The 25,617-nt window shown below is 32.2% G+C and overlaps 2 protein-coding genes across 2 annotated transcripts in view; both read left to right on the top strand.

Annotated features, from left to right (window-relative positions):
* Positions 1–25,617, top strand: part of LOC112023752 (putative disease resistance protein RGA3) — a 96,240-nt gene that overhangs the window by 35,247 nt on the left and 35,376 nt on the right. The window lies entirely within an intron of this gene.
* On the top strand, positions 2,255–5,774 carry LOC112023719 (protein ACCELERATED CELL DEATH 6). The gene is made up of 3 exons (XM_024056344.2): positions 2,255–2,360; positions 2,894–3,429; positions 5,601–5,774. Exons 1-3 carry the CDS (start codon positions 2,270–2,272, stop codon positions 5,772–5,774), a joined length of 801 nt encoding a protein of 266 aa, XP_023912112.2. The 5' UTR covers positions 2,255–2,269.

Here is a 25,617-nt window from a genome sequence, read left to right as displayed (position 1 = left end):
AACTAAACAACACAGCAGTATAATGGAATATAAAAGAGTAGGGAAGAGAGATGCAAACACAGAAAACACCAAGACGTGTTTTCGAAGAGGAAACCGAAGAACTCGGCGAAAAACCTCTCCGCCGCCCTCCAAGCGGAAATCGATCCACTAGACAATCAGTTGGGATACATGAGTAAGCAAGAGACCCTCCAAGCCTAATCTACCCGATGTACCTAAGCCCTCCAAGCTCCTACTCCAACAAGGCTTCTCGGAACCGTGTCTTGTCTTAGTTATCCGATCCCGCAACAAGCTCCATGTTGCATCTGCCATTCCAGGCTTCTTCCAATGCTTCCCAGCAGCACCAAAACGTTACACAACACTCTCAAAAGGTGTGGTAAGTGTTTGGGCTATCAACCTCTCAATGGTGTGGAAATGGAGAGGGAAGGGTTGAGGAGATACCACAAGCAAGTGTATAGAGAAAGGTGGGGATGACAATCTCTAATTGCAAATGTGTTTGGCTAGGGTTTTCTCTCTGAAGCATTCCTCAACATTTGTGGGTAATGGGGGTTTATATTTTTAAAAAAATTTATAAAAAATTTAAAAAATTACCAATATTTTTTTAATTTAAAAAAAATTTTAAAAATAAAAATAATTGTGTGCACTAAATATTTATTTAAGAAATTTTTTTTGTAAAAAAAATTAAAAAAATTATATAAAAAAAAGCCAGATTCTTTGAAAGACAGGACCACAGAGATTGGGGGGATCTCCAACGAAGAGTGGATAACTCTTTGGAAGAGGAGATTTTCAGCAACATCACACCGTCCTCCACATTAAATGCTATTTACTTACTGTTTTAGTCGCATTTACGAAGAAAAGTAAAAAGATTTCTGAACAGTGCTCCACCGATTAGCAACACCTTTTTCACACTTTCGGCAGGACACAAAGAAGGAAATATCTCATCCAAAACTCTGAAATCCAACACCTGGATGGTCAAGATGTAATGGAAGAAGGTATTTAAAGAGAATTTCCCCATAGAATTAGTAGAGGATGAAAATATGTAAACAAGAGAGAGAAAGACAGAGTTGTAACCTAGTCAAACTTTTTAGAGCCTTATAAATACGAGTGTTGAACCTCGGACTGAGTCCCAAGTACTTTTTCCACTGCCATTATCGTGTTATGGTGTGACGAATCTCTCTTTTCCTGTGTCCTGCAAGATTAATTGATAATAGGACTCTCCCTCTACAAAATTCATTGTATAGGACCCAATCCCAAATTTTGGGCTCTTACATGACTCATTTTATTTCACTTTCAAAATTATTCAATATCGCATTTTGTCTTATATTTTAGGCTTAATTTTGGCATTGATTATTAACATGTTGGACTTATTAGCATTTTTTTGTCGCCTGCTATCGCCGTCATTTCCTCATTTATTTTACCCAGCTGGCTTCCCTCTCTTCTCTGGAGCCCAAACAAAACGAAGGGAAGCCACCATTAAAATCAAATCAGGGGCTTCAAATCACCATTAAAATACGATACTAACCGAAATAAAACCCACAAATACTAAGACAAATAAACCCGTAGAAAGTACCAGACAAACCCACCAAAACAAAAACCACAGATCTTGAAAGAAGAAATAAAGAAAGAGAGAAAGAAACAAGATGAAGTTGAGAGAAGAAATAGGCGAAGAAAGAAAGAAGAAGAAGCTGGAGAAAAAAAGGCGTGAAGAAGAAAGAGAAAAGAAGAGAAAGAAAGAAAGACAAAAGGAAAACAAATAAAGAGGATGAAGCTGGAGAAAAAAAGGCGTGAAGAAAAAATAGAAAAGAAAAAGACAGAAAAAAAAGGCGTAAAGAAATAAGAGAAAAGAAAAAGGAAGAAAGAGGAAAGAGGAAAAAAGAGAAAAAAATATTAAAAAAGAAAGAGGAAGATGCTGAAGAAAAAGAGGCTCTTTCTGTCATTTCGAGAAGTTATATGCTGTACCCGGCATATGCCGGGTGCAAGATATTCAAGATCCTTTCTGTGGAGCTCACGTTTTTTTAGTAATGAGTAAAAACTGAGATATGACTTATGAGTGATGATTACTTTCTAGTAAGGGATATGACTTATGACTGTGATTACTTTTTAGTGAGATATAATTATTAGGTATTTTTAAAGTATTGAGAATGGTGTTTTTTTTTAATATATTTATAATAAAATTTATTTATTAAATTTATGATAAAATTCACTATAAATATAAAAAAAAATATTATTTTATTATATTTTAAGATTATTTGATGTTGAACTTTTGGAAATCATGTTGAATAAATTCCCTTGCCTGCAAAATGTGGCTGGCAAATCGATTGTGCACCCGATCATTTCTTGTGCCTTTACTACAAAGAACATAGGTAATTTTCTTTCTTCACTTACACTACTTTTTTGTTTATTCGTTTATTCTGTATTTTTAGGATGAGAGATTCAAACCCAAATTTATTTTTAAGAATAGAGCCTAAAGGCTTTTAGCAAACAATATAAGGTAAAACCTGCATGATATATTTATGCCAAGTAGTTAAATGTAAATGTCATATTTGGTACCTTATTATTAACATGGATTTTACTAATGTGTGCACACATTAATTTTTATTTTTGGAAATTTTTTTTTCAAAAATTAAAAAAGTAATGGCAGTTTTGTCAGTTTCTGAGAAAATATTTTTAAAAATAAAAAGCTTAATGTGGCACGCATTAACCGGACCCTATTAACATAGTTTATTTTCTTCACTATTACCAAATTTTCAATTCACTCAATTCAATTATAATTCTTCTTATTATTAACGTGGCACGCATTAACCTGACCTTATTAACAGAGTTTATTTTCTTCACTATTACCAAATTTTCAATTCACTCAATTCAATTATAATTCTTCTTATTATTTGTGTACCAGGTCTCCTAGATACTGTTCTAAGAAAAATGCCACATCTCATCACGAATCAAGATATTACAGGGATGACTCCCCTTTCCCATGCGGCATCAATAGGATTCCTTGGCGGGGTTCAGTACTTATTAGAAAAAGCATCAGACTGCGGATATAAAATGGACCTGAATGGCTTTTTTCCAATTCACACAGCTTCCAAAAAAGGACATATCGAGGTAATTGAATTTTTTCTAAAACAATATCCGGATATGAGCGAGTTGCTCAACCAAAACGGTCAGAACATTTTGCATGTAGCTGCTGTGAGTGGGAAAGCCAAAGCGGTAGCTTATATGCTCAAAAGAGATAACCTTGAAATGCTTATCAATGAAAAAGACAATTTTGGAAACACTCCTTTGCATTTGGCCTCCAAGGGAAGGCATCCTAAGGTAGTGAGCATTTTAACATGGGACAAAAGAGTAAGCTTGAAGTCGTTAAATAATGTAGGCAGGACAGCTCTCGACGTTGCTGGTGACTATAGTACTGTGGAGTTTCCCTCATTTCGAGAGGTATGTGATCCTTATTCTTTATACAATTGCAAATCATGTGACCCTTGATCTAAACCCCTTTTCTAGTAGCAAATTTTTTTAGACACATTATACAATTATTACAGGGACATTTCCTGTCCCAACTATTGTCTAGTGCTAGAATTAAACCAAACAACGTTCATTAATGTCTCTCTCTTTCTCATTTTTTTTCTTTCTTTAATTGTGTGTGTCACATGGTGGTGCCATGCTAGGACCGAGAGGGGCACGGCCCCACAAAGTTTTTGAAAAAAAAAAAAAAAACATACTGATATATGAATTTTGAGAATTATTTTAAAAATTTTCAAGGAATATATCTGCTTCTGCCCCTCCGCCCCCAATCAAATATATTCTCTATATATAAAAAAAAAAAGAGTCTAAAATCACATTTAAGATCCGGTTGAGATTAGTTTATTTTGTTGAAATTAAAATTAATTGTTAAAAGTACGATAAAAATAAAATTAAATAAAATAATATGAGACTCATAAATAATATTAAAAAATAGTAAAATTTTTAAATAATAACAAACATATGTTAAATGGTAAAATAAATTAATAAAAATAATATTTGACAAACAAATACTTAGGGAGTGTTTGGTGATAGTTTTTAAATAACAATTTTTAATTTTTAAACAATATTTTACATATTTTAACGCATTTTTTTATCATATTTTTATAAATATTTTCAAATAATAATTTTTAATTTTTAAACGCGGGCCTAACTTTTATTTATAAGAAGATCTTCACAACCTTATGATAAATACATGGTTATTTTAACAATTATCTCAACAAATAAAAAAAGAAAATTATTTTCTAATTTTTCCTCCTTCATCCTTGTTATAAAACTTCTATAGCTTACTTTGGACTAACTGTAGAAGGAGGCTACGAACAGCAATCATTGTAACTCTACTTTTTATCCTAAAAAAATTACAATATCACGCAACTGCGAACTATTCTACCTAGTTCTTGCGAAAGATCTACATCTCTCTTTCTCTCTCTCTCAACTCTAAACTCACTGTGTTAAGTTTGATTTGCTCTTTCTTTTTTCCCCCTTCTCTTTTCTCTTTAGCTGTTTACGATGCAGACAACTGGTCTGCATTGCTCCAATTTCCAAGATACCGTGCACCACATGTATGGTTAAAATCAAGTTTTCATCCACGAAAGTAGTGGCCAGCTATGACTTTATTTTCTTCTTTATTTCTTATTAAAATAATAAATAATTTTTGGCTGAGATAAAAATAAATATATTATATTATACTACATAACATTATAATGTATATATAAAAAACTAATATTATTAAACTATAATACATCTTATAATATAGAAAAATAATAGTATAGCGTTATTTTTTGGCTAAGCAAATAATTGATCGTTATTTAAGAAAAAAATGCAATTGATTATTTGATTAGATTTTTTTCATATATTTTGAGATTTGAATGATTATTTGTCGACTTTTTAGTAAATCTTTAATCTATTAGTATTTTTTTATGAATTAATGATTTGTTATCTTAATAATTATATTTAATGAGTTATATAATTTAATTTAAAAACTAGATTTAAGGAAAGTTTAAAACTATTAATTCTTTTTTTTTAAGAAGAAAAACTATTAACTCATTGTTCTAAAGAAAAAGAAGAGAATAATCTAAAAGCAATATACCTTTAGGTTATAATATTGAAACTTCCAACTTCTAATGAGCCTTTCCAAATCTCCAAGACTGAACTCAAAAAAATTAGTTTGAATCAATAAATGGTGAGTGTACTTTAACTTGTGTATTATATATATTTACAATATTGTTTTAGACTATTGTACATAATGGGGATGTACTTACTGAAAAAAAAAATTCTCATTTTTGTCTAGTTCTTAAAGTCAAATTCCTAACTCCACCATTGGTCACATAGACATCTAGCTATTGGAGAAAATATCATATGAAACCGTCAAATATATACAATTACCCCTCAAATTTGTGAGATCTATATGCTGTCCTACATGTTATACGTGCTGCTGTCCTCGTAAATAATCCTTTCTAGTATTTACAATCTGGACTGCATTATATTTGTGAGAGAGAGAGAGAGAGAGAGGTGCAATATAGCATTCCTATTCATTCCAAGAAATGAACAGTATGATCATAACAAAAAGTTTCTTGTTCACCATGTAGCAATTGACACGGCAAGCCTTGAGATATGCCGGCGCCCCACGAGCTCCTCGAAGCACTACGAGCAAGAACATGCCAATTATGATGCCTCCTTTGAAGCTACACAGCGAAGACAAATACAAGGACAGAGTTGGCACTCTCTTGTTGGTTGCAACCCTCNTAAAAAATTTTCTTTAATGAAATATAGTGGACTCCATGCATGTGAAAAGAGGACTCGTGTATTGATGCATGGTATATTTTTATTTTTCCAAAGCACGGGAGGTCTATTCAAGAAAAGAAAGAAAGTGAAAAAGAAGAGCTACCCGTGACTATTGAGTATGACAAGTCGAATAAAAAAAATAAACGCAAATGTATATTCGTCCTATCGTGACAAAATTCAACATTATTATTCAATGTTGTAAAAATTTCAACATTTAAATATCTAATAAAGCTTTATTTTTGGTATTTGTGTGCCAAATGTCCATATTATATCATTTAGCAAGATACCACATCTGTGGATTCTAATAGCAAATTTTTTTAGACACATTATACAATTATTAAAGGGATTTTTCCTGTCCCAACTATTGTCTAGTGCTAGAATTAAACAAACAAGTTCATTAAATAGAGTCTAAAATCACATTTAGGATCTATTTGATCCGTTTATTTACTGAAATTGAAATTTTTTTGTTAAAGCACTCTCTTGTTGGTTGCAACCCTCGTGGCTACTGTAACCTTTGCAGCGTCTTTCACCGTGCCCGGTGGTTACAACGGCTCTGGAGGTGTGGCAACTTTTCTAGAAAAGCAGATGTTCCAAGTGTTCGTAATTTGCAACACCATAGCTATGTATAGTGCCATTGCTGTTGTTGTCACTCTCATCTGGGCACAACTCGGTGATCTTAACTTGGTTATTGCTGCCTTTAAGTTCGCTGTGCCAATTTTTGGGTTAGCTCTAACAATGGTCTCCGTAGCATTCATGGTAGGTAATTATCTAGTATTAAGAAACCTAAACTGGCTTGCCTATCTAGTTTTAATCATTGGCTCATTCGTCCACCTTACTCTCTTGATACTATTTTCTCCACTTTGTTTTCCCAGTTCCTTACACCATCGTTTTCTTCGCTACGTCCTTTACTACCCATTTTGCCTTTTGATAAAAGTTACTAGGAGTGACACTGATGATAAGAAAGAAGAATAATCTCCTTTACGTATGCTATATGTAGTTTGCCATTGTGTATGCCTTTGGCAATGCATTCCAAAAAGGGGGAGTTGGTGTTTTATGGGGGTTGAAGGTTTTAGGGGGAGAACTTCTATGTTTTTATTTGGATTTGTTTTTTATATATTTTATTTTGTCTAGTCTTGATACGCTATGCTTTTATTTGTTTTGAGCTGTGTTGTAACTCTATATTTGGTATCAGACTTATTATGTTATGTTCACTTGCTTTACTGCTTATATGATTCTATCTTTATATTATTGCATTGTGATCCATTTCTTTTTATTTTTATATTATTGCATTGTAATACATGCCTTGACTCCATGTACTAAGAATTCTGTATTTTTATTGATTGTTTGAGTGACCAATGCTTTTTGCCTAGATCTTTTTTTAAAGATTATTTGTGTTAGAAGTTTAGAACTAGGAAAAATTCAATCCAGAATTTATTTCGATGTTGTTAGGTTTTAAATCGGTATAGTTTGTTCACAAACAAGGGAATTAAAACTTGTCTAGTTATAGCTCATAGAATCTATAAGAATGTTTAGGCAATGCTCAAGGCACTGCAATTCAGTGTGCAAAAATAAGATTTCAAGTGATTCGAAGATTAGAAATTTTGATAGTTTCAAATGATTGAAACTTAAGTTCAACCAATCAAAGTTCATATTTTTAGAATCAAATATTCAAACCATTAGCCCATCCGATAATTAGGGTTTCTAACCTAAGCCACTAAGTATGTTAGAAAATTTTGATGCATGTTTTCCAAGACTTTAGAGTTGAGATCTAAAAAGTTAGCAATTACTGCTCTTTCAAGTCACTATTGGTGATCATTCACATACACATTGAACGGTAGAATCAAGTTGTTGCTCTCCAAATAGAGTACTGGATTCAAATCTTTAAAGGGACATTGAGGTCGTGGATTGTAGGTTCACATTGTAGCAGATTAAAATTAGAGACGTCTGTGGGAATCAGAACTTATTTCAATAATTGTATTTAGATTTATAACAAATAGGGTTATTTAAACTGTGAATCTCTATCTTAAAGTGAATCTGTTCACCACGAGATTGATAAGGTCAAGTCCTTCTAGGTTTTTTCTGTGAAGCAATATGTTTCATTGATTTCCTAGGTCATCATATTTTGTCTCATTTTTATTTCTGCACTTGCTTGATATTAATGATTATATATTTAACCTAAGACTTCCATAATTAACCTAATTATAAAGTTGACCTTAAAATTGATTAAATATAGTGTTTTGACAAAAGTCGAAACCCAACAGATGCAATTGGTTATTAATCACAAGAGAAGTGTTAGATCTACTACAAGTTGTTGCTCTCTAGATATCAAGAATATTGGATTCAAATCTTTAAGGGGAAATTGAGGTCGTGGATTGTAGGTTCACGTTGTAGCAGATTACAATCAGAGATGTCTGTGGGATTTAGAACTCATTTCGATGATTTTAGTTAGATTTATAACAAATAGGGTTATTCAAATTGTAAATCTCTATCTTAAAGTGAATATGTTCACCATGGGATTGATAAAGTCATGTCCCCCTAAGGTTTCTTTGTGAAACAATTTGTTTCATTTGTTTCCTAAGTTATCATATCTTGTCTAATTTTTATTTCTGCACATGCATGATATTAATGATTATATATTTTACCTAAGGAATTAGCCTAATTATAAAGTTGACTTTAAAATCAATTAAATATAGTGTTTTGACAAGGGTCTAAACCCAACAGATGCAATTGGTTATTAATCACAAGAGTAATGTTAGATCTACTACAAATTTTACTACAAAGGCTTTACAAATTGACATGGCATTCTAAACTACCACATCAAATTTATGTTTAAGAATATATTATAATTTTAAAAACACTAACATCGCCAAAATTGCTGAAAAGAATCTCCTGAGACTGTCCATCACCTCTTCGCTCTCACTGGCGACATCAAACTCGAAACTCTATTTCTCCAATGCTACCCTCCATCCTTCTTGAGTCATCCAAGCCTGACAAAACTCTCCCTCCTTCGTCACCAAGGATGTCAAACATACAGAACCAAATTTATTTGAAATCTTGTGAACCTCTTAAACCGCGGTTGGATTACATGATTCTTGCAGAATCGGTGACGATTCAATCGCGGTTCAAGCACGCTTGTGTGGTTAGACCGCAAGGTTCATGTAGAACCGGTGACAGTTCAATCGCGGTTCATGCATGCTTGTTAATTAAAAAAAATCAGAAAAGCGTGCTTATCAGGTTTAGAACCTAGGCACAATCAGAGTTGGAGCTAAAGTTTAACCAATGCCACTCAGCTAAGCTTGCAAGTTGATGCTCAACAATTAAAAAAAAAAAAAAAAAAACTTGAAGTAAAGTTAAATCAATTTTATTTCTTGTTTTTATTATTTTTATTATTATTATTATTATTATTATTATTATTATTTTATAAAAACAACTTAACACAATTCTATGCTACTAAATTAAATTATCCATCTCTTAAAAGGAATATAAAAAAATTATAATTAAAATCCTTCAAAGGTATTCAACTTTACTTCAAAAATTGATCATAACTTTTAATGTTTTCATGGTTACTATTTTATTTTATTAACTTTCTTATTTAATTTGTAAATATATGCTTGAAAATTATTGAATTTCCCTCATGTATATAGAAATATTAGCCAATTTTGCTCGTTTTATTAATTTAATATATATATTTGAACTTTAATTAATTATTAAAGTAATTATGACGTCATCAGAAAAATATTATTAAAGTCATCAAATAAACATTACATCCAAGTTTCAATTCATCCAATGATTTTTGAACAAATTTTCCATAATAGAAGCAGTGGTCGGTTCAACTTCAACCCCTTTATGAAATATCTTCTGCTGAAAAATTGCCATTGCTTTCTCAGGAACTCCATTTTGTACATCAATCAAGGAATTCCATGAAAAAATAGTTCTTTGTTTTTCTATCCAAAAAAGAAAAGAAAAAAATGAAAAAAAGAACAGTTCTTTGTTTCTGTCAAAAACTAAACCAGCAGTCCCCACAGCCCCCACATTTTGAATACATGTCTACCAAAACGCAGAAGAAACATTTAGAAGCGACTCAATCATTGGGGAAAAAAAAAGACTAGTTTTCGTCTTCCCTTTGATAAGATGTCATTTTTATTAATTTAATTGATAATAATAATGAAATTTATTTCTCATCTAGTATGGGAAATAATTAGTTCTCAAATAATATGGGCAAAATATAAATTTATAAAAATCACTTTTTACATATTCTCATTTTTCTTCTCTATAACCAAAAAAATAAAATAAAAGAGATTTATATATATTTTCCATCATTTCATCCTTTCTGTTTTAACTACAAATTGTAAAAAACTAAAATATTTTTTATCCTCTTAACATTTTCTCTTCCCTTATTTTTTCATCCTTCCATTCAAACAAACCCTAGCAATATTTGTTGATCACTAATAGTGACATTTCCATTTTCACAGGTGTTTCAATTTTCTAATTTTTCAATGCTTGTCCATAGATTTTATGTTCATTTTGGGTGACATTTTTTCGGAGAGAGGAAAAAAAGTTTTAAAAGCTGCACATAATTCAAAAAAAAAAGTTGAATATAAGTTAAAAATAAGTTGTGACAAATTAATATGCTCTCAGCCTCAACAACAGATTTATTTTGAAAATTTCTAACAGGACAATTCTTATTTGGGATAGTTTATTTTCATTAGTTTATTATAGACATCAAAAAATTAAACCGAGAAAAAATACAGTTGTAATTTATACTGGGATTTTGTCTCTTTGGTTTTGTAAGGGACCAAATGAATGAGTCAAGTGGGTGGATGAGATTGAATTGAATAGGGTGTTTCCCATGCTGAATATGCGATGCTCATATCATATGGTTGGTAATTGAAAGGAGTTACAGATTCTTGGAAGCTTTCTTCTATTCCTTGACTTGTATATTGTAATCCGTAAGCCAAAAAAAATCCTCATGTAATACTTTTTTTTTTTTTACTTTCTTCTATTCCTTGACTTGTATATTGTAATCCGTAAGCCAAAAAAAATCCTCATGTAATACTTTTTTTTTTTTTTTTTTTTTGGGATCTAATTCTTCTTTTGGATCATTTGAAACAATAGTTATAAGGAAAGTATCCATTAAGTTTTAATAAATTTTGAAGTTGAGATCAAATTCACATTTAGTGGTCGTACGCGTTATATGAAAAGGAGTTAGTTGTACGGGAGAAGCAACGTATTCGGATTTCGGAGGGACAGTGGTTTAAGTTTGAGCAAAATGATTTCCTTTTCCGAATTGTTAGCTAGCTCTATAGTATTTTGTTAGAATATATTAGGATATAAAAAAAACCAATATATCAGGATTTCTTTTTGTTAGAATATACTAGAGGCCTAGAGTAGGGGTGGCAAATGGATAAGTTAGGTCATAAATGGATTGGGTGTGTAATTATCCATTTATGACCCGTTTATATATAAATTAATTATTCATTACCCGCCCAACTCATTTAATTTGTAACCCGCCCATTTACCCCAAATACCTCTAAAATTAGTTGAATACCCTATTGACTTTCAAAATTATCAAAATACCCTTAAATACTCAAAATGACCCAAATACCCCTTACACTTTTAGAGAGAGTTTTTTTTTTTTTTTAATTAACTTTCAGAGAGTTTTGGTCTAACGCTTCTCTCTCCAAACCCAATCCTCACCGTCCATTTCTCTCTTCCTCATCACCACTGCCCACTTCTTTCCACCTCCGTCTCTCTCTCTACCACAACAACAACCCCCATCGCCCACCTACTCATCGCTTTCTCTATTGCAAACGACGCCGTATCATTCCCCGGCGGTAAGGGTCATCAAATAGTCTACAGCCCATAACCCGACCCAAAAACCCACGGCCCACCGGGCTAATAGGCAATCCGGCCTGTTATTATCGAGGCTTATGGGTAGCCCACTAGCCTAGTGGGTTAGGCCGTGGGCTAGTTTTTATGCCCATGGGTACCCGATGGGCTAGCCCAGTAGCTCAACCTATTACCCAACCCGTTGGCCTAACCCATTGGCCCAGCCCAATAACTCATAATTCATAACAAAAATATATAGGAAGTATATGAAGAATTGATCTTGAGATATTATAAAGGAATTTCTTAAGAGAACTCCTTGAACCACTAAGATACTCAAAGTAATTGTACTAAACTTAGTTTACTAAATATATATTTTTCTAGTAGTCTAGCAAATTTGAATTAACCATTTGACATTTTTTTTTTTTTATTAAAGATAAAAATAAAAATCTATTTAAAGCCTTAATAAAAAAAAATTAAATAGATTTGACTGTAAAAAAATTTGTAATTAAGTATTAAATTCTTTAATTCTTTCCTTTAAAAAAATAGATCGATTATTCTCTTATAAAAAATTGATTCTTTCCTTATAAAGATAATAAAATAATATGCTAACACAAGCTCATGAGTAGCCCATTACGTCCAACCCGATAGCCCAGCTTGCTAAAGACTAAATGGGCATTGCCCATCGGCAGGGTCATGGGCTGAAGTTTTCTCTTTTAACCTAACCCGACCCGACCCGTTAACTAATTAATAGCCCATTATGCCTAGCCCATTGTGCCCATGGGCCAAGTAAAAATGGGATGGGCCGGCCCGACCCGGCCCATTGACGACCCTTACCCGGCGGAGATGACAATAATAACAACAACAACAATGGAAACAACAACGGAGGTGGAAGAGGAAGAGGCTCTGATGGTGCTGGCAGAGGCTGAGAGGTCATTGAAGAATTTGCCCAAGGACTTGGCGGCTGCGATCGAGGCCAGGAGAGTCCTCGGCACGGTGGTGTCGAGGTTTTTGGAGTTGGAGAAGTCGCCGGTGCTACGGTGGTTGATGCAGTTTGGTGGATTCAAGGAGAGGCTGTTGGCTGATGATCTCTTCCTTGCTAAGGTCTTCATGGAATGCGGCGTTGGGTATTTGTGGGTTTTTTTTTTTTTTGTTTGTTTTGAGGAAATTTTGTGGGTTTATTTAATTTTAAATTTTAGATGGGTTTAGTAGGTATTAGTGAATTTATCTATTTAGACAAATCTAATTAAATAACCAAATGGGTCTTTACCTATTTAACCCAAATGTTCAAATGGGTTGGGTTAAGACTTATCCAAATAAGGTGGGTAATGGGCAGGTTCATGGATATGAATAAAAATTGCCACCCCTAGGCCCTAGAGGGTGAACGCGAAGCTATTTATTATATCAGAGCAATCATGGTACGGACATAGATTTTTTTTGTTGTTGGTTAGAAATGGCATCCAATAAACAAATGCCATGCATGACACATTTCTGATATCATATTATATTATTATATAATAAAAGTTGGGTTTAGACATCGTAGTTGTGCCACGTGACTTCACCAAATTGCAGAAATTTTATTAAATTATTAGATTTTTAAAGAACTAAAAAGGAATAGTATATTACTAGGACTTTAATTCATTCTTATCATTTTCTTTTACTGAAATTCATTCTTATCATTAAATAAAATTAGATTAACATTATTTTTTTTATTTGTTAGGATATATTTCTTAAATTAAGGGATAATATTTAACATACAAAAATTTAATTTAGATAATATTTATCATCTAATTAACATTATTATTTTTTATTTGTTAGGATAGATTTCTTAAATTAGGGGATAATATTGAACATACAAAAATTTAATTTAGATAATATTTATCATCTAAATTTTCAAAAATTTAATATTATTTTATCAAAATATCAAGCTACAAAACTTGCTTATTAAGGAATAAGCACAATCCAAAATTTTCAAGAGGTGATTAATATAAATTTATCTTAAGAAATAGTATATATCTCTAATAATTTGATAATTTTTATCTATTCCAAAAAACAGTATATATCTCCATTAATTTGATAATTTCTATGTTGATGACATTTATATATATATATATATATCAAAATTCCTTATAACTATCAATCATGTTCTCTTTCTCTCTAAATTTCTCCCCCTATAAAAATAGGAAAAACAAAACAAGTTTTGGGAAAAACCGTTTGGGGAAAAATAAAGGGGGGGGGGGGGACACATAAACCAAAGTTAAAAACTAAGATGAGGATACACATGAAGAAAAATATTCTCTTCTTCAATAAAATGCAAACATGGCACTATGTGACCCATAAACAATTGCATGAGTAGAGAAAATATTTGCACATTGATTATCCATCATATCTTTTAAGAAATTTTTTTTTGCAGTTCACACATAAGAAATAGCATATACTAGAATGTACAAAACTCAAAAATTAATCAATTAATTTTTAAATCAAGTTGAGTACCCAATTTAGCAAAGTGTATGCATGTTATGTGTGAAAACAATGAGAGATATGATTGCAAGACTGCAAGATGGATACAAAAACAATGCAATGCATGTGAATCCTAAACATAAATGATGCATGGAAAAAAAAATTTGGTCAAAAACATAGAAACTGAAAATTTTTCAGTTTCGATCGATCGAGAATCGAGCGAACATCAATCGAGTCAGGCAAACTCAAACCAAAAATTTTAATCGCAATTTCGATTGATCGAAAAATAGGTTCGATCGATCGAAAGTCTGGAAAAATCAGATTTTTGAAAACAAAGTATTTTAATGCAGAAACTCCTCAAAGCACATTATTTTATAAAAAATGCATGAGTATGAGACAAAAAGTTTGTCAAAAACACTTGAATTTAACCCAGATCTTCCAAAATCAAGATTTAGATTTTCAATCAATTTGTCCTCAAAACACAAACATTAAACACATTTTGCATTAAAATTAAGGAACTTTTAATCTTGGATGGCCACAACAAAATCACACACAATATAATGTATCAAGTTTTACAAAGAGTAACTTGTGTAGTGTGTGCAACTAGCAAAAACTTGAGATACATGTGAGGTGATATGTGAATAGCAATTAATCACAAAGTCTACAAAATTCATCACATAGAATTTAAAAGAGACTATCACCTAAAGAGTTACATCATATAACTCCCACATCTCCTAGAACATAAGCTTGCAATCATGTAAGTTTCTTGAATTTTACCTCATAATATGCACATCAATTTTAATTATGTGATTTGGCATCAAGCCTAATAGTACACACCAATTTTAAGTATTAAGCAATTAAACCGAGGCTACACCTTATGTTTTTTTTTGTGCATGTGCTACACTTTCTCGAGTACAAAATCTTATGATATGCACTAAGGTGTTCATGATTGGCTAGTGAACAGTAGTGAGATGGTTATTTATACCTTTCTCAAAAGGATTAAGTCCGACAGTCAAATAACATGTGACTTCAAGATCAAGACAAAATGATAAACACCATAAACATCTTTCCTACACAACATGCACTACAAAGTTTTAACTAGTCAAGTGCAATAAATAAGCTCATCAAAACTAAACAAGGTACATAAAATTTTTATGTAAAGATAAAGTGGCCAACCTTGATTCCAAATCCATGATATGTAATACAAAATACAAAAAAATTTTTAGTTTAAAAAAAATATGACCAAAAAAAAAAAAAAAAACACATATTATGCTAAATGAACAATGCAAATGCAATGCATGACAATGCTTAACTAAGCTATAGAGGGTACACAAACAAAAAATATCAATTTTTTAATTAACTCTTGAATACATGTCCAAATTAGTACATACTCATACAAAATCAGAAATAGCTTAACACAAACTATTCAAGTTTCTCCACAATGTCAAGCATGTTCTAAATCAAGAGAGAGATATTATAACTCATGTAATCCTTAAAACAAATAAAACAAGACACAAAATAAAATATTTTTGTCTTTTTGAGAAATTTTCAATGATTTTGGATTTTTTTTTAAATAAAAAATAACCTAGAAAACAAAACAACCAAAAACAGAAACAAAACATGTCCACAAACAATTGAAAGAATTAAAATAGGGACAAGTTAGCAACACTCACCTTGGAGAATCTTTTCTCACCCATCTAGCACAAGTTTTTGGCTTCGTAGGTGAAAATCCATGTAAAGCAGAGTGTATTTGAGGAATTACACCAATCTTCTAAGAAAGACTAAAATCCTGCAAATTCCTTTCACAAGCCAACAAGCTTAAATTTTTCAAAAGCATATGAAACAATTTATTTGGACTTATGGCAGGAGAAATATCATCATATATTCTAGATTGACATACAGAATGCTTAAATTTCAGCGTATGACAATTAGGATGAATGTGACCATGAACACCACAAAAGTGACAAACAGGAACAAATTTAGGAACATCAGTATTCCTAACAACAAATCTAGTCTCAGATTTTGGTTTTTTCCTCAACAAAGAACAGTTTGGTCTAATATGACCAACAACACCACAAAGGTGATAGGTAAGCACAAAAACCGATTTATTATACTCTCTAATAGTAGGTTTAGACATAGGTTTAGAAACTTCAGCATCTACATCAGAACTTTTACCTTTGTCTAACTTAGCAAAATAAGCATTTTTTTTATTATTTCTCTTGAAATGAGGGATATAAACTTTCTCAGTTTTAGACTTAAGAGAAAAAGAAACACTTCTATTATCAACAATAGGCTTGGTACTAGTCAAATTTTCAATTTTAGTTTTAGAATCAACTAACTCTTGTTCCAAGCTTTTCATCTTCTCATCTTGAGAGGAAATTTGATTTCTCAAAAATTCATTCTTTTTATTAGACTCATCTAATCTCACAATCAAATCCTCTTTTTCAAGATTAGCGAATTTTAACTCTTCCTTGAATTTCTTAGAAATTTTCAAAGATTTAGATAATTCCTTACGAAGAGTTTCAAAAGCATCAAAAAAATCAACAAAGACAATAGTATCCTTTTTTATTCAAAACATCACAGGCATCAATAAAATCAGAAGAAGCATGAGCAAAAACATGATCAGAAAGACACTTCAAATTATTCATGACAACAGGGGTCAAGGATCAGCTCTTAGATCAAAAGATCTAAAACAGAAGAGCTACCTGCTCTGATACCACTTGTTAGAAATTTAGACCCCTTAAACCAACCAGATTAACCTAGTTAATTAGCAAAGTGATTTACTTAGTCAATTTAAGAAATTTTAGGTTATCATAAACATACAATTATATCAAAAGTATAAAGCAGCGGAAAAGTAAATAACAATGATATGATGACCCAGGAAATCACACAGTAAAAACCTGGGGAGGATTTAACCTAGCTATCCTCAAGGTAAACCTGAATCCACTATGCGAAAGAATCAAAGTTCATACAAAAGGACTTACAAGCTCCCCGCTTGACTTCCTAATGCTACCCACCAGTAGAACTTACAGACACGACTACGTGCAAGCTCCGAATCCACGGACTCCTTCTTTCTTGGATTCTCCAATCAATATACAAGCACCCCTGCTTGTTTTTCTTTAAGCTCCAATAGCAGCAACTGAGTTGATCATCAAGATGTTGAAATAATCTCTACCTTGAAAACCCTAAGTTTATGTTAAGGAAAGCTCCTCAATGATCTCACAAGAGATTCACACAAACAGCAAAGTATGAGCAACAAAGACTTAGAGAGGTTTGGGTACAAAACCCTAGATACAAAAGAGGCACACTCTTCTCTCTCTCTCTCAAAAGTCCTCAAAAATGTGGCTTAGGGTTTCCTTTATATAGTGGGAGAATTAGATCTGAAACCCTAATCCTTAATGGGCTTAAGCTGTTGTTTGGGCCGAATTAAAATTCTGCAAATATAATTTTCGATTGATCGAGCCTGTTCTTCGATCGATCGAACTAGGCAGAATATGAAGTCTTTTTCCTGCAGTTTGTATGTTTTTGAATCTTGACTTGAATTACCTTGAGCATTGTTTAATAAAACCTAAAGACTCTAAGATTTATATCTAGACAAGTTTGTATTCACGATTTGCCAATTGTTCTAAACATTTAGAACCTAACAGTTATACAATGCAAATCCTAGAAAAAAAAGAGAGAACAAAAACAACAAAGAAGAATGGTCACAAAAAGTAAAGCGATGAAGCACAAGGACCATGTCAGAAGGACTCAATTAAATTGAGCTTTTTGCATCCAAAACTTTTTAGATGCAACTCTAGCATTGGAGTTGTTCTTCAAATTAGAATTCTAAGCAACTTCAAGATTGGAATAAAGGTTTAAAACCTTTACCAATTCACCAATAAGTACCATAGGATCTTGTGCTTGAAGCACAGGTACTTTTGGTTTATTTGCTCGTTTAGCAGATTGCAACTTGAAACAGTTTAGACAAATGTGCCCAGACTTTCCACAAAAATGACAAACCCATGCAAGTCTATCATGCATCTTGTCCTTAGAAATAGTAGAATTCTTAAGTTTGGACCCTTTAAGATCAACCATAATCTTTCTAGGAGGTGTAACTTCTACAAGTTTGACAACCTCACTTACAAGGGGCTTAGAAGAAGGAACAAAGTTTGTGGAACAAGGTTTAGGCACAAAGATGCTTTCTACAAAAATTAAGTCAGTTTTGTTTGAAGGAGACTTTTGAACACTCAGCATATGATCAAGTTTGGAACTAGCAGACCTATTTGTTTGTTCTCTAGCAATAAATAATTCATGTTCTAAATTCTTAACTTTATCAAGTAAAAGCATGTTCTCAGTCTTCATATTATTCAACAATTCATTAGCATCAAACAGTTTCACAAGCAAATTTTTCTTATTAAGTTCAAGAGATGCAATTTTCTTTAAGCCTAAATCAACACTCATAGCATCCTTTGCACCAACTTTGCACAGTTTATTATAGGCTTCTTGTAAATCTGCATCTTCAGAGAGTTCCCGATCAGAAGATTTCTCCTCAACAGCAACACTTTCATCAACAACAGTAGTAGCAGTGAAAGTAATGAAGTTTTCATCCTCATCACTACCAGACTCATTGTCAGAAACTTCATCATCATTAAGGGTTATAGCCATAGCCTTACCCTTAGACCTCAAAAATGTTGGACATTCAGATTTCACATAACCATACCTTTGACACCCAAAACATTGTTGACCCATAGAATTATTAGAAGGTTAACCTACTTTCTCTTCATGTTTTTCAGTGTTATTCACCTTAGTGAGATCATTCCTCCTAAAATTTATAGGTTCAACATTGTTTTTACCTCTTACCCTTCTATTATTGTTCCTAAGAAAGTTCCTAAAGTTCTTGGCAAGATAAGTAATCTCTGTAGCAGAAAGTTCATCATCAAATCCATTCACATCAACATCATCAACAAACTTAAGAGCCATTGATTTGGATTTGCTTATCTTAGGTACGTCCAACTCATAGGACTGAAGAGATCCTACAAGTTCATCAACAAGAATGGAGTCTACATCCTTGCTTCCAGTGATGACAGTCACTTTGGGTCTAAAATTCTCAGCCAAAGATCTAATCTTCCTAACAATCTTAGGTTGATCATAGATTTCACCAATATTATAAGCAGAATTAATAATATCATTAAGCTTAGCATAGAATTCATCAAAAAGTTTCATCATCAGACATCCTAGTGCTTTCAAATTTAGTTGTTAACTGCTGCAACTTATTGATCTTAACTGCCTTTGTGCCTTCATGCACAGTTTGGAAAATATTCCATACAGTGTGAGTAATCTCAACATTAGAGATTTTCTTGAATTCCTCCATAGAAACAAAATTAAAAATAGCATTCATGGCTTCGCTATTAAAAGTAGCTGCTTCTTTCTAAGAAGTTTGCCACTCACTAACAAGAGTAGTGGGCTTCTCTCATCCGTATTTAACGGAATTCCAAACTCTCTTATCAATAGATTTCAGGAATACTTTCATCTTTACTTTCCAATGAGTATAATTATTCTCATCAAAGTGAGGTGGGATAACAAGAGAGTGGTCGTGTTCCATGACAATAGGGGTCAAGGATCAACTCTTAGATCAAAGAATCTAAACACTAGAGCTAACCTGCTCTGATACCACTTGTACATTTTTAGACCCCTTAAAACACAACCAGATTAACCTAGTTAATTAGCCAAGTGATTACTTAGTTAAATTATCAGATCTAGGTTAACACAAATATATCATATTATTGTAAAGTACGGAAAATAAATAACACAACGATATGATAACCTAGAAAAACCAAACCGGTAAAAAACCTGGGGAGAATTTAACCTAACTATTCTCAAGGTAAAACAGATCCACTATGAAAGAATTGAAGTTTACACAATAGCGACTTAGACCACTAACATCCTATTGCTACCTTGAGTAAGAAACTTACTACCACGACCATGTGACAGCTCCGAGTCCACGAACTACTTCTTTTTGGATTCACAGCAAGTACAAGCACTCCTGCTTGTGTATCTTTAAGCTCTTAATGCAACAACTAAATGATCATCAAGCACTTGACATAAATCTTGATTCTTGATAACCCTAAGTATATGTGAAGGCAAACACCTCTAGATTTGACAAGAGATTCACATACACAGCATAAACAACAACAACATAAAAACGTGGCTAGGGTTTTCTCTTTTATACCTAGGGCAAAACATAAAACCCTACACGTCAAACGGGCTTGGGCTGAGTTGGAAAATTCTGTAGAAAAATAATCTGCACAAGCTTCGATTAATTGAGGATTTACATAGTAAATCTTGCAGTATACTCGATTTCAACTTTACACTTAAACATATTTTGAACAAGTTTAAAACAAGACTAAACATTTTGATCATGGTTTGCCAACATTACAAATTGAAGTTCTAATACATTTAAACCTAAAGTTTTAGAACCCAACAAGTTCTGACTTTGTAAGTGAGATGAAAAGTAGTTTAAGCCAAGCTAGTTTTGTAAATAGTTTTAGTATCAACTTTGGGAATATTCCATTTCTGGAAATCACGGATCTCATGTTCTTCAATAGTGTGATCTTCTTCATTTATAATATCAGGAGGATAACCAGTTCTTGAGCTGACAAAGGAGTTGGATCTCCACATCCTATCCATAATTATTATGTTTTTCTTAACACTGTTGCATTTTGTAACACATACCCTAGTCAACCCTATACCTCTCATGCCTTACATGCTCTCTCTAGCTTAAACCTACCTTACTATTCGGTTCTTGGAATTCACTTTCCGACACGGTTGGCACTAATGATGGTGAAAAAGAAACACAATAAAGGAGTATCAAAGTTTCGGGTAGACACAAACCACTCCTGATTGTAGGGATAGTATGGGTTATTTGTAACAAATGCTTCAGAGGACCGTTCATCTCTTGAACCATCAGCAGCTTCTTTCTCCTTTGAAATCATCTTGAGGAGGGCATATAAAGCATCAGGGTCCATGTGAATTTCATCTAAAGGAGAACCTTTCTTTTTAGACTTGGTAGGGGGTTTAGCAGTTTTAGCAGATGTAGAAACAAGTGCATTGGCTAGTTCAGCTGTTTGCATAGGGGTATGAATCTTAATAGCAAGTAGAGCATTAAAGGGTAAGAATTCTCTAGTAACATTGTTAATAATTGATTGTGTATGGGGAAACTTACCCACCACTTAGCATACCAGCAACGAGTGAGAACATCACCTTTCTTATCATATTGCCATTTCAAGATCCAAGGAACCTTATATTTCTTAATGAAGTGGAGGAAAGGAGTAAATTTAGCACCATAGGAACCACCTTAAACACACTTTTGAAATATTGGAAAGAATCCTTCAATGGTTCTGGGAATATCTCAATAGCAAAGCCAAATTGGGTCCACCAGCGGATGAACCAGAGAGGTAAATCAGAATTGAAATCCTTATCAAAATTAACAAACCATGAATGAGACATATTTTCATTCTGATGAAGCGTAAATCTAAACCAGGCAGTAAGATAATCATGATATGAATAGGGAACAAGGGATTTTGGTAACCTTCTTGTGGTAGCAAGGTTAGGACCCCACATTTCTTCAGAAATAATATGGTTCAGGAAAACACCGTGATAAATTATCTTGGTAGTATTGATCTTGTCAGGTATGGCTTTAATAATGATTGAATTCTCATGGTGCAAAATATTAGAGTAATATTGCATAGTTTTCTCACCATGTTCAAGGATCCAGTGGAACCTAAGGGGAAAGTAGCTAGTAGCAAGTGTAAAGGGGTCAGTGATGGAAGCCCTATTTGACTCAATAGAAAACATGTTTTGAACAGATTGTTTTTTAACATACTGTGAAGCATTGGAAGCCTTGGGATAAACATTTTTAACAGGTTGGGAAACACTGGTTAAAGCATAAGGATCATGCGATGAGGCTAGAACAGAGGAGTAATTTGGCTTAGGAATAGTATCTAGGGGAGTAAAACGGTTAACAATCTCCAAAGGAGAAACAAGTTCTTTTTTAACAATTTGATTAGCAGTGACAGGTGTTTTGTCTTTCGACGTTCTACTTGCCATTGTGACACTGCAGAAATTCACGAGTAAGAAAATCAAGGATGGTATTTTGAGATCCTTTAATATACTCAATATCAAAATAAAAAACACTTAAACTTGCCATTTAGCAAAAATATATTTTGAAGCAATATTTTCAACATCTTTTTCAATAACATATTTAGCACTTTTTCAATCAATATGTAACAAAAACTTTTGTTTTAATAAATCACTTTGAAATTTTGAAATACACAGTACTATAGATAAAATTTCCTTTTTAATAGTACTATAATTTAACTGTGCATTATTCCAGATTCTAGAACAGAAACAGACAATTTGTTCAGATGACTCTAGGGAAATTCTTTGTTTCAAAATAGCTCCATAACCAATATTAGAGGCATCAGTTTCAACAATTTTAAAAGCATCAACAGTAGGAATACCAAGACAGGGCAATGTCTTAACATGAGACTTGATTTGTTTAACAAGGGAAGTATGGACATTAGACCAGGGAGGAGGATTATTTTGTAACCAATCAAAAAGGGGGTTACAATGTTTCTGCATATCCTTATAAGAATTAGCAACATAGTTTAAGGACCCAAGAAATCGCTGGAGTTGAGTTTTATCAGTGATAACATCAGGAAACTTATCAAAAAATTGAATGGCTCTATCTGTAGGACGAATTTTTCCTTCAGAGATGTCATAGCCAAGGAAGCGAACTTTTGTTTGAAACAGTTTTATTTTCTTAGCAGAGACAACAAGACCATTTGATAGTATCTAGAAATGAATACAAATATTTTATGTGTTCATCAATAGAGCTGGAATAAACAAGGACATCATCAATATAAACAATGGTGAAATGGCTGAAAAAATGAAGATATCATTCATAATATTTTGGAATTCACTAGGGGCATTCTTAAGACCGAAAGGCATCATAGTAATTGTGTATATTTACACGGTTATTGTAGTAATAATGTATATGTACAATGTATAAGGTAGTTCGTAAGCAAAAATGTGCAAAATTGACCACATTTTTTCTATTTTGCACTAACAAGTGCTCTAATATCTATTTCTCTATACAAGAGATCTATTCCAAGTTTTCTTGATGTGGTAGAAATTTTGATACTATATTTAATTGTTGATAATGTTGTTCCTTTCTATGCAAATTCATTCAAATGAAAAGAAAACATGTCATCACAATCAAACACAAGAATAAAATTGTCCAAAATATCTCATGGAATCAAATTGTAGCATCGGCAAAGTGATTCAAACATTTAGCATATATGGTAGAAAAGCAACTAGATAAGAAAGATGAAACCTTTTGTGGTAACTGTTTTTGGATTAAGATGCTCATCGGATAACATTCATGGTCGGGTCCAAGGAATTCTGGAATCCAAAACAAGGGAGTCAATACCGTACCGGAGGCTGTACCAGTTTGCCCAGCGGTACGATATATTTCGGATACCGGTCAATACCGGTATACCGTTTCGGGTTTATCGCTACTTTTTATATTTATAAATAAATATATACATGTATGTGTGTGTGTGTGTGTATATTATAATAAATATAAAAGTTTACCATAAAACATTTCCTCAATTCAAAACTAATTATTCATGGTTTTATACTTTAGTATCAATTAAAAGAAAAAAAAACACACACACACACAATATAAAAAATAGAAAGTTTAAAAGTTACCATTGCATACTAAGAAAACAAATAATACTAATAAGTTAATGCAAATAAGTTACCATTCTACCCTAACAAAAATTCAAAAATTACAAAACTTAAAAAAAAAAAAAAAAAAAAAAATATTATTATTATTATTATTATATAGATCAGATAAAAAGCTATGCTTGATAAAATAAACCACATAAATTTCTTATGGTTTTTTTTTTTTTTTGAGCAGACTTAAGGAAAAAATTTAATCAAACTAACACTAACATATAATGTTTGGTACAAGCAACGCATTTGAACACCTATCCATTTCTCAATAAATAAATAAATAAATAAAAATTGAACACCTAACCATTTACCTCACTTGACAACGTAGTTATTAAACTTGGATCAAATGTTGACTCGGTCTATGAGTTAGGTCACTGGGTCACTGGTTCAACCAGTGGGTTAACGGTCAAACCACATGGTCAAATAAAAAGATTTTAAAAATTAAAAATATATATAAAAGTAAGTTTGAGAATCATAACATGAATATGTAAATTAAAAAAAAAAATGCCTAAATTAAACTTGCCATTATAATTCAAAATCAAGGTTTTACAAGCAATAGCATTAGAAATTCTGTAAAATTCACAAGCAAAATAAACAAATTTCATAAGTTTGCCACAAAGTAATTGCTAAATAAAATCTTGTTACATGTCTTAAAATTTTGTATATTAAAAAAAAGAAAAAAAGAAGAAGAAGGGAAATCTCAAACTACATAAAAAAAAGAAGAGAGAAAAAAAAAAAGGGTAAAATATCATTTTCGTCCCTAAACTATCACAAAAGTTCGGTTTTCGTCCCTAAACTTTCAAAAGTTCTATTTTCGTCTCTAAACTATTACAAAAGTTCGTTTTTCGTCCTTAAACTTTCAAAAGTTCTATTTTCGTCCCTAAACTTTGCCAAACGTATTGATTTTCGTCCCTCCCACATCAGCACTCTGTCAAGCCACGTCAGCACTCCGTCAGAACTTTTTAAAGTTTAGGGACGAAAATAGAACTTTTGAAAGTTTAAGGACGAAAAACGAACTTTTATGATAGTTTAGGGACGAAAATAGAACTTTTGAAAGTTTAGGGACGAAAAACCGAACTTCTGTGATAGTTTAGGGACGAAAATGATATTTTACCCAAAAAAAAAAAAGGTTAAAGACAACTCAAAGAAAAAAAAAAGCACAAACAACATATAAAAAAAATAAAAATAAAAAAAAAAGGAAAAGAAAAGAAGGTTTAAGCAATAAATTATAGGCGAAAAGCACATTTTCGTCCCTACATTTTCACACGATTTCTATTTTGGTCCCTAAATTTTTTTTTTACCGCTTTTAGTCCCTATCCTGGAAAACGCGTTTTGTTTTTGTCCCTGCCGTTACATTAGAAACGGAAATTGCACAGGTGGCAAACGGAAGATGACGTGGCCATTAAAATAATAATAAAAAATATTATTTGACATTAAAAAATGCCACGTCAGCACCTAAATTAAAAAAAATTAATTTATTAATTTTAACTAAAGAAAAAAAAATTAAAACTAAAAAAAATTAAAAACTAAAAAGAAAATGAGAAAACAACAACCAAATTTACATACTTTTCTTTTCGTTAATTTTTTGGAAGAACATGTTCATGTTCTTTGTGATCTTTCCCAGAACATGATTTTACATGTTCTTTGGAAGAACTTGTTTTATTTTCTTTTCTTTGTCTTTCTTGTATTTCTTTACAACCAAACACACTAAAATTCAAAACACAAACTCAGATTTAAGAACACAAACCCAGAAAT

Source organism: Quercus suber, unplaced genomic scaffold (genome assembly GCF_002906115.3).
Source record: "Quercus suber isolate HL8 unplaced genomic scaffold, Cork oak 2.0 scaffold_619, whole genome shotgun sequence".
Lineage (NCBI taxonomy): Eukaryota > Viridiplantae > Streptophyta > Magnoliopsida > Fagales > Fagaceae > Quercus > Quercus suber.
The sequence above is the reverse complement of the archived record's forward strand: the minus strand, read 5'-3'. Positions and strand labels throughout refer to the sequence as shown.